The sequence below is a fragment of the Lissotriton vulgaris genome, unplaced genomic scaffold (genome assembly GCF_964263255.1).
Source record: "Lissotriton vulgaris unplaced genomic scaffold, aLisVul1.2 SCAFFOLD_2758, whole genome shotgun sequence".
Classification (NCBI taxonomy): Eukaryota; Metazoa; Chordata; class Amphibia; order Caudata; family Salamandridae; genus Lissotriton; species Lissotriton vulgaris.
The window spans coordinates 70,822-86,079 of record NW_028253228.1 but is presented as its reverse complement, the minus strand read 5'-3'; the positions used below and the strand labels follow the sequence as shown (position 1 = coordinate 86,079).

The 15,258-nt window shown below is 47.4% G+C and overlaps 1 protein-coding gene across 4 annotated transcripts in view; it reads left to right on the top strand.

The window, feature by feature from the left end:
• The window catches only part of LOC147661113 (tight junction protein ZO-3-like), a 145,766-nt gene that overhangs the window by 78,092 nt on the left and 52,416 nt on the right, over positions 1-15,258 (top strand). For all 4 annotated transcript variants that reach the window (XM_086951324.1, XM_086951323.1, XM_086951322.1 and 1 more), the window contains exons 2-4: positions 10,124-10,180; positions 10,716-10,840; positions 13,841-13,943. In XM_086951324.1, coding sequence (XP_086807450.1) covers positions 10,133-10,180; positions 10,716-10,840; positions 13,841-13,943 — 276 coding nt within the window. In that variant the 5' untranslated portion in view covers positions 10,124-10,132. The remainder of the gene's footprint in view (positions 1-10,123; positions 10,181-10,715; positions 10,841-13,840; positions 13,944-15,258) is intronic.

Below are 15,258 nucleotides of genomic sequence, written 5' to 3'. Positions count from 1 at the left end.
TTGCCCCTGTAAATTTTTTCAAATGTATTTTTTGCTGGTTTAGCGCGCTGTGACTCCAAAAAGCACCCTGGCATTGATCAGTTATTGAAAATCCCTGCCACGCAAGGACCAACTGGGTAGAAGATCCGATGTTGAGTGAGTAACACAGTGAATTAACCCCTTCGCTGCGGCGGCTATTCCGCCGCACGCAGCGCTAATGGGGAGGCGGGGCCGCGCGGCGGTCCCGTGCTCGTGACGGAACCATTCCATCACGGCCCGCAGGTGAGCTGTGCTTGTGACGGAACGGTTCCGTCACGGCCCCGCCCGCTCTTTAGAACGTCAGCGCAGGCGCGGAATTCACGCCGCGCAGGCGTGGCGAGCGGGCCGTGACGGAACCGTTCCGTCACCATCACAGCCCACTCGAGGCTCATGACGGAACGGCTCAGTCACGAGCATGGGAGGGGTTAACATAGCGAACACATTTCTAAACACAATTTAACATTGAGCTCAATGGGTTTTTATACATAAATGCAGTTGATAACTTTATAGATTACTTTTGGAACTCCAGGACTGGATCCTAGATTCAGTCCCGGGAGCTAAGCTGAAAACAGTCTAGTAAAAGCGTTTTGGTTATTGCAGTGATTTTCTAATGAATATAACTGTATTTTAAAAGTTCACACTTAGAAACTTTTCTGTGAAAATCCAGCAATGTTATCCTATGGGAGGAAATTCAGGTCTCAGGTAAAGTACGTTCTCGTTACTTTTGTAATCCAATACTGTACTCATAGGCCCAGCACTGGGATCTCTACTTAGGAAAGGTAAGTAATTACGTTTCAGTAGTTGGTACGATTTTTAAGGAATATTTTGAAGTTTGCAAAAATAGACACTTAAAAGAAATTTCACAGAAAAGCAGTCATTGGTTTCCTATGATGAAAATTCAGGTTACTAGTTAACACGGTTAGGATTACTTTTGCTGTTCAGTACTGGGCTAAAAGGTACAGTACTGGACTCTCTCCTGATTACAGGTGAGTACTTCGGAATTCGTTATTCGGCTGATTTTAGATGAATATTTTAAAGTTTCAAATCTTCACACTTTGAAGATTTTTCGAGTCAAACCAGTCAATGTTATCCTATGGAAGGAAGTGAGTTAACAGTTTGCAGGTGAGTACTCGACTGGTGAAGTTAAAGTTCTGGGCATAAACTCGGGGTCTCCCAGGGTCAGCAGCACAGGGGCAGCCGGGTGCAAAGAGAGTAGGCCCAATGTAATCCAATGGAGGATAGGGGGGCTGCGGTTGGTGGCTGCTAGCAGGCAGGCCACGCTGCTCTGGGAGCTGAGCTCCTGATCACTTATTCCGGGCAAGTGGGGAAGTAGAGTAGGGTAGTAGTTGCACTTCCAGCGGCACTCGGGCGTCTGGGTGCAGGGTGCTTTTGATCCGTCAGGCGCTCAATTTTATCAAATGGAAAAGTTAAAAAGTGAACCAAGGCTGCAGACTTTGGGACGGAGATTCTTCAGGTGCGACCACCACTTCGAGAGGTAAGTTGGGATCTTGGAGAAGAGGTAGGTACCCCAAAGGAAGACACAGGGAGCCGCAGGGCGCCAGGTGCAGGGGTGTCTTTTGGTGTCGGGGAAATCTTACCCTCAGCTGGTCACGGTTGGTGGGGTCCCTGGTTCTGAGGCTGCAGGCGTCGTCGAGGAGGGTCTTTGGGCACTGGACGTCTGGTCCCAGTCGCTGGGGGGACGTCCTCGTGGTCTTGGTTCACTCGGGCACGGGCCAGGCTCGCCGGGTGCAGAGTGGGTTGGATTTGCGATTCCTGGCTGGCACCAGGGGTATTGCTGTTGGAGCAGAGCCTCTGCTCATGTGAGTCAGAGTCTGTTAGAGGGTCACGGCAGGCAGGTTCTCCGGGTGTTCCAAGGTTGCTGTCTGCAGGCGTTGCCGGGATTTAGCAGGAGCAGGTTCCAGGATCGACAGGCAGGTAGAGCTGGGGCCAAGTCGGTTGGTGTCGTCCTGTTGTTAGCAGCTGCACGGCGGGTCTTCTTCCTCTTGATCTTCTTTCTTGTTTTTCTCATCGGGATCTAAGGAAGGAAGGTTCAGAGAGCCCCTAAATACTTAATTTAGGGGCGTTACAGGTAGTCTAAGGGCAGGGACCAGTAGGTCCCTGTCCTGGGGTGGGTACACCCCCTAGTCTGCTCCTCTTCAGTGGGAGGGGGGCAGGAGCCTAGCTGTGATTGGGCAGGGCTCCCCATCTTCAAGATGGCCGGAGCCCGGGGTAGTGCTTCACCTAGTCTCCCCCACCTGAGGGGTGGGGTTGGCACAGGCTGGCAAACCCCCCTTCCTGACTTAGGATTTTCCCGCCAGTCTTCCTGCCAGAGTGGGGTCAGAACTGGTGGGGGCCAGTTGCTGAGTACAGCAAGTGTTCTGGAGACTCACAAAGGCGGCATGCCTTTGAAGCTTCCCCCTGCCTATCCTGGGGGAGGAGACCTAGCACCTCGCCCAGGATGTGCATTGTTGCAGGCCCAGGAGAGCGGGGGCTCTCCTACCCAGGGGTCCAGCAACATGTCTGCTGTGTGGCAGCCTAGGCAGCCTTTCAGTCCAGATGTGGATTGTAGGTTAGGTTTTCAGGGGGCATCTCTAAGATGCCCTCTGGTGCATTTTACATTAAATCCCACACTGGCATCAGTGCGGGTTTAATGTGCTGAGCAGTTTGATATCGAACTTGTCAGTCTTCAGTGTAGCCATTATGGTGCTGTGGAGTTCGTAATGACAACTTCCCAGTACCATATACTCTTAATGGCATCACTGCACAGTGCCCAGGAATGGCCCTGGGTCCTGTAGGGGCGCAGGGCTCATGCACCTGTGCCCGCACTGCTGGCATAGGGCACCCAGCTAGAGGGGAGACTGAGGTATGCCAGGGCAGTGGGTTTTGTGGGCATGACACACCAGGATGTGTGCCATGTCGACTCTCTGTTTAGTTCTGTACTTAGATACTCAGCCTGCAAAGGCAGTGCATGGGTGTCAGGGTACATGATCCCTAAGGGTGGCACGATAAGTGCTGCAGCCCTTAGGGGTCTTCTCTGGTCACCATGCCCTGAGTACCTAGGGTGCCATTTGCTAGGGGTTGACAGGAGACCAGGGATGCCAATTGGGTTTTGGTTTCTTCACAGTTTTAGGGAAGGAACACCGGCCCTGGGCACCTGGTTGGCAGGAGCCCAGGGCACACTTAGCCAAAGCACATCATCAGTTCACCAAAAAGTGGGGGCATACCAATGCAAGGAAGATGGCACTTTATCACAATTAGGGATCCCTAAGATCCACGTTTTGAGTTGTTTTGTGAAAATGGGTTCTGATTCAATATGTCAAATTTTCTACGGAGAGCATTCCAGTCCTTTGATCCCAAGACTGCAAAAGATTTCCCGCCCCTTGATTTGAGTTTGAACGTAGGGGGTTTGAGGAGGTTGTCCTGTGACTACCTGAGCGTCCCTGATACCGTATATTGAGTAAATCTAGCGATGAGCTATTTTGGGCCGGATTGCCTATATGCTCTGAAAGTAAGTAGGAGAATTTTAAACAAATTCCTTTTATGGACAGGCAACCACTGGAGGGCATTCAGAGCTGCCGACGCAGAGGAACGTCGGGGAGTTTCAATACTACTCTAGTAGCGGCATGTTGAACCACTTGTAGTCTCTGGATGGTCTGTTTTGACAAACCTGCATGCAGGCTGTTACAATAATAGAGTCTGGATTTTTTTTAGGGTTCAGGCCACTGTGTTCCTTGCCTCTAACTGAAAATAATCAAAGTGCTTTTTTTGTGATTTTATTAAACCAAAACAAGATCCTGCTACTGCAAGTGCTTGCGGACAAAATGACCGAGAGGTGTCGAATTTTACTCCAAGGTTTTTTACCACGTTTACCGTTGTTGGAGGCGGGGCAGGGGTCTTATGCCACCACAAAGCTGGACCAAACGTATTGTGCTACCCGAGCTGCATAATCTCAGTTTTGTCGGTGTTGTATTTTAAATGGCTGCATTGCATCCACCAAATTACTTCACCTAGGCAGTGTCTCAAATTGTGTTCTGATCCAATGGAAGCTCCAGCCAACGACAAGATTAACTGTTCATCGTCGGCATGGGAAGTGGCTTCAATGCCAAAGGAAGTGATCAAATTGATCAGGAGAGCCATATATCTGTTAAAAAGTGCTGGGCTGAGCGATGATCCCTGTGGTACCCCAGAGGTAACCTTTCTGTGGGGGGATACAAGAGGTCCTATAACATGTCTATTTGTCCACGGTCAAAGAGAACTGATCTAATCCACGGCAATGGCAGATTGGAATTGCCACATCTCTCAATGCGTTGCAAGAGGATATAATGCGAGATGGTATCCAATGCGGCTGATAGATCGACTAGGATCAGCAGTGCATTATTTCACTCTTCCAGGGTGAGCTTTAATGTGTCGGCAACCTTTAACAGGGCGGATTCCGTGGAATGTCTTGGATAGCACCAACACAACCACTAACCATCACACCCTGCAAGTGTGACAGTCCAGACTACTCCAGGGTGCCAACGCTGTAAGAATAGCTTGGGTGGCAGGAGTTATTTATTAATTCAATATACATAAAAAATGAGTAACTGTTGCTGAGCTAGTCATAAACTAGACAGACAGCGCCTGTAGGAAAGTAGAATCTGCTTTCATGGTTAACCCCCCCTTTTTGTCTGGTGTCCGTCTGTTAGGACTGTATTTTGCTGGCATCTTGCCAATCAGGACCCCAGCATCTGTGCTCTCTCTCCCAAAATGGCTTTGGTAAGTGCTTTGGTACTTCACAGTTGGGTACTGCTGTATATGGTGCTAAGTTACCCGGGGCATAGGTACACCAGGGGTCTCTCATGGGATGCAGCATGTTTTGAGCCACCCATGGGAGTCCACTTAACCCGTGACTACAGACTGCCATTGCACCCTGTTTCAGGTGGTGCTTCCACCTCTCACAACAGATGTATGTTTCCTTATATCAGAGGACACTACACTTAAAACCTATAAGTCACCCCTACGGTAGGCCCTTCAGTCCTGAGGGCAGGGTGCATGGTTACAAGGCTGAGGGTGCCCCTGCATGAGCAGGACACCCTTACCAACCCCGAAGTCTATTCTCCAGGCTTAGTAACTGCTGTCAGCCATTTTAAGACATATAGTGGACATCAGTCATTACGAGATGTCTAACTATATAATGGTTGCACCAAACCTGGTCATGTTTGGTATCAAACCTGTTGGTATCATACCCCAACACTAATTTCGGTGTAGGAGGTATGATCCCATGTACTGGGGGGCCCTGTCGGTGAGCCCCCCCCCTGTACTCCCAGGTACAACCTTTTAGGGTCTGCAAGCAAGTGCTGCTGCCGACCACAGACACAATACTGCCCTCCTGCTGCTGTGCTGAGCTCGAGCAGGAGAAGGTAGAACAATAGGCTTCCTGTACCCGGGCGGTGTGAACACCTCCAGAAAGGACTTCATTTTTTGGGCTGGGGTGGGGGCGCTTTTCAGCACCACCAGACTGCATCAAAGGGCACATTTGGTGCCCTCCTTGCATACTCCAGTTTGAGCCAGTTCAGGAACCCTTTTTTCCAGTGCGTGTGAAACTGGAGATAGGACAGGGGAGTATCCCCCCCCCCCTTTGTCCAGCCCCTTCCTTGGGTATTCAAAGACTCGCCGTGGGTGGGTCTCCTTTATATTTGTATTATTTTGTATTTTTTAACAGGGGGTGCTGTGGAAAAAAAAACTTCTAATCTTTCCCCAGTCTTGCATCTCTAACAATCGCCAACAATCGACATTCTCGAATTTTGCTTTGTTTGACGTCATCTGAGTTTTTGAGATGTATGGTGACCTCATTCACCGGACGGCCCACTTTAATGTTTGGTTTGGACAGGATCATCTCCGGCAATAACTGCTCAATCTCCCGCTCTTGGCTCCAATTGCATCTCCATCAATGTATTTGCGCTTGCGTCCTGGACGCAGATAGCTATAGGCTCGCCACTTGCAGATGTGGGCGCGGTGTTCTAGAATCAACTCTGTGGTCCAGTACGCGCCTTCTTGACACTTTGTAGTGCTGGTGACTCATTCAACAAATTACATTTTCTCAAAGTAGGGTTACTTGGACTAAGTTGTGTTGAGCTTAGGATAGTGTGTGCGTGGTTCCACCCGGGGGACATCTCAGTTTCACTTAACTGCCTCATTTTCAGGGCCCTGAATGGGGTGATCAGGGCTTTGAATTGGGATCAGACTGTGGTGAGCAGCGCTTGGTGATTGGATTAGACTGTGGTGAGCAGCGCTTGGTGATTGGATTAGACTGTGGTGAGCAGCGCTTGGTGATTGGATTAGACTGTGGTGAGCAGCGCTTGGTGATTGGATCAGACTGTGGTGAGCAGGGCTTTGAATTGGGATCAGTCTGTGATGAGCAGGGCTTGGTGCTTGGATCAGTCTGTGATGAGCAGTGCTTGACGTTTGGATCAGACTGTGGAGTGCAGGGCTTGGTATTGCAACAAGGCTGGTGAGCTGAGCTCCACTGCGCTTTGAGCTCCGATGACACTTCTTGATCTGCACACGTTCATTTCCTTAACATTGTTTTCTTCCAATTTCCCTAAGTCAACTCTGTATCACAAATGAGGGTTGGTACAATTGGGTGCCCGCCCAAATAAACAAGTCTTTTACCAGAATAAACATCAACTAATAGACGTATTATTCTAATGTGACCACAAGAAGCCGTGCATCGATCCCGCCAGACAGCATATGACCCGAGCACAAAGTAACTGCACAGATATCGAGAATTAAAATTGATTTCTCCATTCTCGGCATCTACAAATTTCTGTTGTTGGGTTTTCAGCTTCCAGATCTTTGAAGTTAACTGCAAACTGTTGCTTCTGTGAAATCTAAAAGACATGGTCTTGAATAGCGGCTATCTACACATATGGCCTGTGGCAAAAAAAACATGCTTTTCTCACAGCAAGGTTGCCAATTCCAGGAATATATCAGTTGCTGCTAATGGGACAAATGGATTCTGACTTGTAGAATACGGAATGTTGAGATTGGACTTCAGTACAAATGTTTCCTTAGCTTTATCGGTTCCTCACGAAGCAGCTGTAAAATTTAGATCACCTACTATCATCTTTGTATCCCAGTACAACAATCAAGGGAAGTTCTTTTGATTTAGAATTGTCCTGCTTTGGAAGCAGGCCAACGAAGATTATCAAAGATATTTGAGAAAATTTTCCCACTGGTTCTGCGAGATGCAACAACAAAAAATTCAGGTCTTCAGGATAAAGAATGAAAGGAGTTTAGCTGTTCCCTTCCTGGAATCTGTTAGGTGGAAAATATTGTTTGGGTGATAGGACGGTGAGAATGATTAACTAGGTTCTTATAAATTTCAATCTTTTATCCTCCACACTATGGATGAAAGTAAAATCAACTGGAAGAGTGGCTGTTACATCATCTCCAACATAAAAATAATGGTTGTTTTTCTATGAATTGTGGAGAGAAAACGGAATTCTGCACCTCTTCTGAGGAAATTCAATCTGCTGCCCACTTTGCACCAGTCTTGAATGATTGGGTTATTTGCTATTAGGTTTAAGGGCCTTATTTTGGGTCATTGGAGAAGAAGCTCCATCCCAAACATGCCCGAGGTCCCAACCACAGTATTACAGATGCATTACAGCCTACGGATCCTGTAATACATCGAACACAACATACACATTTGTTACGGAGTGTCCTGCCCGCAAACGCTGAAAAAGGCCCAAAAAAATGCTTGTAAGTGTTAACAAGCGTAGTTTGAATGAGAAATAGAACGTGATTTAGTGAGTAACACAAATATTTTTTTTCTGTTTTGCTTAATTTTTTTACGAGTTGTAAAAGTAACTTGGAGTAGAATGGAATATTCCAGTAGTAGGCAATACCATACAGGAGGTGGAAGTGATGCATGGGACCAAACGCTCTTCGGGCTTCTAAATAAGAAGCCTGAGCACAAAGTAACATCCAGAACATATATTTTCTAGCAACTGCATGTGGTTATGCCATCATGCCCGATGCGGACACTGACAATGTGCCATAGAAGACCACATTTTGGTGTCCATTTGTCAATCTTTAAATCTCTGTGTGCTTAGAAGTTAATCTTTCTAAGCACTGCTTCATTTCAGTCTGTTTCTCCTCTCTTGGTTATATTTTGGCTTTGTGTGCTATGTCTCCTGAAATAGGATGATGTTCCCCCTTTACATGCAGTAGGAACAGCACTTTGAGGTTAGTGTGTGGTAGGGATTTGCATATCACTGTATTGTAACATTGGAATGTTGGGAGCTCCATTGAAAACAATGGAGTGCTCTGGGCTTATAATGGCTGGTTTAAGCCTGGAGCTCCAACATTCCAATGTTTCTTTGCTCCCAGCTCTGGTTGTGAACAAAGGCTTCAGGGAGCCTGAGGGGATTCCAATCCCCTTAGGCTCCCATAAAGCTTTGTTCTTTTTCATTAGAACACTCTACCCTCTAGTGGCAGAATGTTCTAATAGCCTTATAGCCCTTCGTAGATGGGCTATACTGGCTATTATAGTCCCTCTCCCTTGTTAAAGTCCCGAGCCGAACGCTGGAGAGGGCCTTTAATAGCCGGTATAGCCCTCTACGGTGGGCTATAAGGCTATAGTGTCGCTTCGAAATGCTGTCATAAATTGGGTACCTTTAGCATTCTGGTGTCAAGGTTTTTTCATCAAGCAGGGTCTGTTTGAGTTGGGTCATCATTCGGTGTAGTTTTGGGATATAACATAGTCCTTCATGAACTGCGTTGAAAGCATCCGTTGGAGGCGGAGTGATCTACCAAACAAACAATACCATAAGGTGAGAGAATAATGCTCTCCTGGGTGGAGCCAAAGGCTACTCTGCGTATGTTTCAAACCACAGGTGATGCAGACAGGATTTTTTCAAGCCGGACCTAAAAAGCAAGATAAATATTGCAACAGCAGCCATTCACTTATAAGACGAGCACAACATTCCATAAACAAAATGTGTTACTTGCATAACTATACATAACTGTTTAATGATGCACATAAATTTGTTTGCTATTAACATTTTTTTTTAAGGAACTGAATTACTAGTAACCATCTTTAAACGAGCAATGCCAGTATGACTGTATTATGAATGAAATTGCCTCTTGTGTCGTGATGTTTGGCCACTCAGTAAGCCATTAGACATGTACTCTGTCACTCCTCTTTGTACTCGTACATCAAGTCATCCATCCACTTACGCATTCCTTTTTTTTTCACAACAAAGTTTATTGGGGCACATACACATTCTTGCATTCACCCTCTGACCAATCACAGTAAAGCACACACCATTTCAACAATATATGGAATGGTATACATTACTCGTGGCTGCCCTCGTCCGGTCCTCCTTTTTGTGCTGCTGCCAGAGGAAGACAAACACCATCCATTACTAGTTATCTGAGGCACTTTACAGCATTACAATTGCATGTGTGTGCCCCTAAAAGTTCAAGCTCAGGGAGCTGGCTAAGTAAACAAAATGATCACAGTTGTGAGGAGGGCAAGTTCTTTTTTGTGGAAGCACACAACTCCTGCCCAATCAAAACATGTTCTTCTGTCTCCGAACATGTGAGTGGAGGGAAAGTTCTTCTCTGCTGATGCTCACATAATGTCTGGCAACAGCTTCCCTCTCAAGCCAGACTGTAAATAGATGAGCCACGACTTATGATGAAAAGCATTCATTGACAGTCCCTTCTTTGCTTTGACATATGAATGCATTCTTTCAAGCACCTTTGACTTGGAAGTAATCTTTAGTAATGGAGTAATGGGTGAAGTAATGCAAATAATCTTCTCTTGTTATCTAATCCGGGCTAAAGTAATCGGAGTAATCAAGAGCGGAAGTAAGAAAACTGAGTAAATTCCTACAGTCTAATCCAGGGTGTAGAGACCAGAGTAATCATTTGTGATACAGTGCAGGGAAAAGTAATAGGAGTTTTTTCTTGTAATCTAATATAATGTAAATATATCAAAGTGAGGAACATCTGTAAAGGAAATGGATTTTGTGTTGCTTGCATAGCCTCGACGTGTATCGTGTTTCAGTGTCGAGCATTCCAAGATGGTCCCTGATGCATGTGTTTTGTCTCGCAGGTCTCGGAGATGGAGGAGATGACCATCTGGGAGCAGTACACGATCACCCTGAACAGGGTGAGTTGAGCCAGTGTGGTGATTTGTGAAATCTGGAATATGGATGGGGGTACGGTCAGTTGTGACCTGCATACTCATGAAAGGCACTCAGGTTGCAGCTTGGCATAGACCCTTGTGCTCACGAACTGATGGCTTGTGCAATAAACCGAGAAAAGCCAACTCTGTGTGTGCTTTCATTATCCATGCCTGGTCTGTTGCACAGGGAGTGGCTAGAGCTTGCCTAAGTATGCCAGGTGAGTCTGCATAAGTACTTCCTGTGTCTGTTGCAGCAAAGCCTAGAAAATCTGATCATCTTAGAACAAAGTTTCTTCGAAGTACCAGGGCAACACCTGTATCAGCTCTCCTCCATCATTCGTTAGGTAAAGCAGAGTGAGTCCACCCTGCAGCAGTGTCCTGACACTGTGGAAAGAGTAAGTTAGACCTATCTGAGTACTCTAACTTTGATTGGTTTTAAATCTGCCTCTGGTAGCGTATGTAGATAAACTGCTTTCCTCATACCCTTCTTTTTTTTTTTTTTTTTTTTATCTGGTTCTAGGTCCCACGGTTTGGCTTTGGGATAGCCATCTCTGGGGGCAGGGATCGTCCTGTTGGCCGCGAAGGTGACAACTCTGTGATTGTGTCAGATGTGGTGCGTGGAGGGCCCGCAGATGGGAGACTACAGTAAGTAAACACAAAGAACTGTTAAACTGGAAGTGCCTGAGCACTCCAGAGGTCCAAAGACTCCTGTGTCCCTAAGTAGTGAACCACTTTTTGCTCTGTATATGCCTATTGAAGGGGCATACAAGTGCTTCTTTACACAATCGAGCACCGCTAACAATCGCAAATAGGCATTTCAGAACATTGCTTTGTTTGACGATATCAACTTGGGCATTTGCAGGTTAGTTCCTTTCTGCAAGGTCCAGGGGACGGGCCAGCACATTTTCACCTCTATTTTGTTCATCATAAGCTCTCTAGGACCCCTGTTGAGCCTGCATTTCTGCTCGGTACTTCAGTGGCATGGCAGGTTTGTAGGATTTATCAATACTGCGTTTGAATCACCTATGGTTAGAAATAAACCACAGCATTCCATAAACTCATGACGGGTTTGGAGTTCTATGGATCTTCCATCCGCTTCTGTACAGTCCATCCACTCTAGAGTTCCCACTGCTTACTGTACGAAAGGTCGGTACTCCTTAGTCTTCCAATCACCCTCTTCATGGGGGGCCAGTTGATACTCCTAGAGCCTCATCTCCTGATGAAGGGTCAATTAATTGCCTCTAGAGCCCCAACATCTCATGAAGTGTACTTAGTACTCCAGAACCCCCCCCCCCCTCCCTCCGTCTCACGATGAATGGTCCATGAATTCTCCACAGAGCTCCATCACCTCATGAAGGGCTGGTAAATGTTCCTTAGAGCCTCAGTATCTCATCATGGGTCCATTAATGCTCCATTGAGCTCCATCACCTGATGAAAGGTTAGTTATTACTCCATGGACCGCCATCACCCGATGAAGTTAATACTCCTTAGAGTCCCATCACCTCCTATTTGGCTGATTAATATATGTACAGCCCATCACCTCATGAAAGGTTGGATTAGTACTCCATGGATCTTTATGACCTCATGATGGGAGAGTTGGTAACCTGCAGAGCAACAATACTTCATCGAGGGCCAGTTGGTACTCTAATAGAGCCGCATAATCTCCTGAAGGATTGGCTGATCCTCAAAAGAGCCGCAACATGTCGAGGGCAGTTAACCATGAAAGGGTTGCTTGTTTTCTCCCTGGCACTACCATTTTGTGGGCGCTTATCCAAATCCCTGCATAGCCTCATGAACCGCTGAAGACTTCATCAGCGGTCCTTATTGATCTGATCAACCTCTGCTGATTTGTTAATAAGTATTAGCACTGTTGTTTACATTTTGGTTTGGGTGTTGCGCTATCCCTGGGCTGGGATTGGTCACTTCAGCCACTCTCCTTGGCTCACACTTTGACTGCACGACCTTTCCTCTTGCCCACTCCCCACTGATATTGTAGCTGTGGGAGATGCAGCATTGTCTTGGGGTAGTGTTTAGTGTCCAAGGTTCCACTCTTCAGGGGTGCTACAAATGGCAGGTCCAACGGCAACGGCACCAAAAGGTGTGATGAGCGGGGCTGGCATTTTTTGAGCCCACCATTGTGGTCTTTCACAGAAAAAAAGGTGACAGAGACAAATGGGAAACTTGAATACTGTGCAAAAATTTGAGACCCAATCAACCACGAATGTGTGTATTGTCCCACCACCTTTCTTGTGCCTCATGGCCTCTTGTGCATCTTGCCCCATGCATCTTGCCCCTCTTGTGCCTTTGCTGCACTGCTTCGCTCCTTGCTGCACCGTCACCCCTTGCCTCTCTTGTGCCTCTTGCTTCTCTTGTGCTCCTTACCTCTTTTGTGCATCCGGCTGCATGCCCCCGTGCCCCTGATTTTTATTTTGCCCATGTCTATTCTCTAGTACTCCCCCCTTTGCCCCCACTTCCTAGCACCCCCTGTCTCTCTACCATCACCTGCATTTCTAGTATCCCTCCTCCTGACTCACTTGTACCTCACGTCTCTCTAGTCTACCCTACACCCACTCGTTACTCCCTACCCTCTCTTGTGCTCCCGACCCCCCCCTACCTCGCTAGTACCCCCTACCTCGCTAGTACCCCCTACCTCGCTAGTACCCCCTACTTCGCTAGTACCCCCTACTTCGCTAGTACCCCCTACTTCGCTAGTAGCCCCAACCTTGCTAGTAGCCCCAACCTTGCTAGTAGCCCCAACCTTGCTAGTACCCCCAACCTTGCTAGTAGCCCCAACCTTGCTAGTAGCCCCAACCTTGCTAGTAGCCCCAACCTTGCTAGTAGCCCCAACCTTGCTAGTAGCCCCAACCTTGCTAGTAGCCCCAACCTTGCTAGTAGCCCCAACCTTGCTAGTAGCCCCAACCTTGCTAGTACCCCCAACCTTGCTAGTACCCCCAACCTCGCTAGTACCCCCAACCTCCCTAATATCCCCCTCCCTCCCTTATAGCTCTTTGTTTCTGTCTAGTGTATTGTGGCCTCTAGTGCTCCCTGCCTTAACCTCGCTAGTTCCCCAACCTCGCTAGTACCCCAACCTCACTAGTGACCCTAAGTCACTTGTAACCCCTACCTCGCTAGTACCCAGCCTCCCTAATATCCCCCTCCCTCCCTTATAGCTCTTTGTTGGTCTAGTGTATTGTGGCCTCTAGTGCTCCCTGCCTTAACCTCTCTAGTGCCCCCTGTCTAATACACCTCCTCTCTAGCCCCCCTTTTTAGTTCCCTTCCTTGTCCTGTCTTGTACTCCTTGCCTCCACTCGTGTTTCGTACCCACCCCCCTTCTTTAGCGCTTCACCTCTGTTTCTTTAATACCTCTCTGACGCCCTCTGCTCCCTTTTACTCCTTTCTTTCCATTGCGATCTGAAGTGGTGAACCCTTGAATAGGGTGAAAGCGGTCCCTGGTGACATAAAGTGGGAAGAGGTGAGTGAAATGTGAAAGAAAGAGGTGCACGTGTGTCTCCATCACTGGTGGGTGGAGGCTGGTATGAGGAGGCTCGTTAAGTGCTGGGTGCGAGTGGCCGATGCGAGGTGTGGGGATTACAAAGCCACATTCAGACTTCTTGGATGAATTTACATTTCTCGTTTCTTGCCAAGGACCAGGGACCGGATCGTGATGGTGAATGGAGTCTCCATGGAGAACGTGGCTTCGGCCTATGCCATCCAGACGCTGAAATCCTGCCCGAAGCAGGCCAACGTGGTAAGACTGGGCTGCCACCCAATTTCCACAAACCCCTCTCCATTTCCCACTCCATTCTCCCATGAACCCCCCTTTTCCCACACCCATCTTCTGTCGTCACAGTCTCCAAACACTTTCAATTCTCCTAATCCAGTAATCGCAACCCTGTTTTCTCTCGCCTCTAATGGCCTAATTGCTCCAGAATCCCTTGCTATACTTTTCTCTTTTGCCCGCTATCCCAAGTTTTGACAAGTTCTAATTGTTTTAATGACGTCAGTTCTTGTAGGTTGTTGCCCCTCTGCTTACTGGCCCTAGCTGGCTCAAATCCTATTGAGTGTTGCCCAAGTGATGCCCGGTTCTAGCCATATAAGTACTGTATGTTACTACTTGTATGCCCACTGGTTCCAATCACCTCTATCCCTGTGGAGATCTGTGGAGGTGATTGCTGGTTCATTCTGGCTGGATCCCTGTAGAGTGCTGTGCAGGTGATGACTGGTTCTATTTTACTCTGTCTCTGTAGAGAGCTGTGCAGGTGCTGACTGCCTCCTTGCTATACGAAGAGTGCTGCGCAAGTGCTAACTTGTTCTAATTCGCCTCCATCCCTGCAGGGAAAGGGATTATTCTGTTAACTTTCTCCACCCATGGGTGTTTCTCAGCTGCTTGTAGCTCCCTTTTCTTGGTGTCAGACTTTGCACCTCGATGAGTTGCATTCGCATATTTATTTATTTTTTTTTTCCAGAGTTTTATATAGCGCGAACTAGAACCGAATCGGGTATCAGAGCGCTTGACATAGCACCAGTTACGTTACATGATGACACACATTTATTTTAGGCACAGGGTGATTTGACCCAGAATCACAGGAGGTTTTAGCGTCGTTACCGAGACTCGAACCCAGATCTCCAGGTCCGAGGTTCAGCGCTAATTACTGTCTCCATCAGGTTCACACTGCATATTTTTCTGGGTCAAATGCTCTGAAGCCGGCTGAGATAGGAGTCATCACATCGGCTTTAGGATATAAATATATTCTCGATGCTGAGGGAGCTAGAAGGATGAGCGCCAATCATGTGCGTCCAACATAGCGCGTATCATTCCTTGCAGCATTTGCACACCCTTCAGTGAACCTGTTGTCTTCATGATGAGTTTACCTAGCTGGTCTACACATTGCATCTATAATGTACCTATGCCTTCCTTAATATTCCATTCTGACTCCATCATATACATCCGCCATGTTGGACCTAAGTGAAACAACGCTCATAAATCCCACTCTATATTCCTGCCCATAGTGGGCAAATTGCTGTCATTGTGGGCATGGATATCTACATTACGAAACCCCACC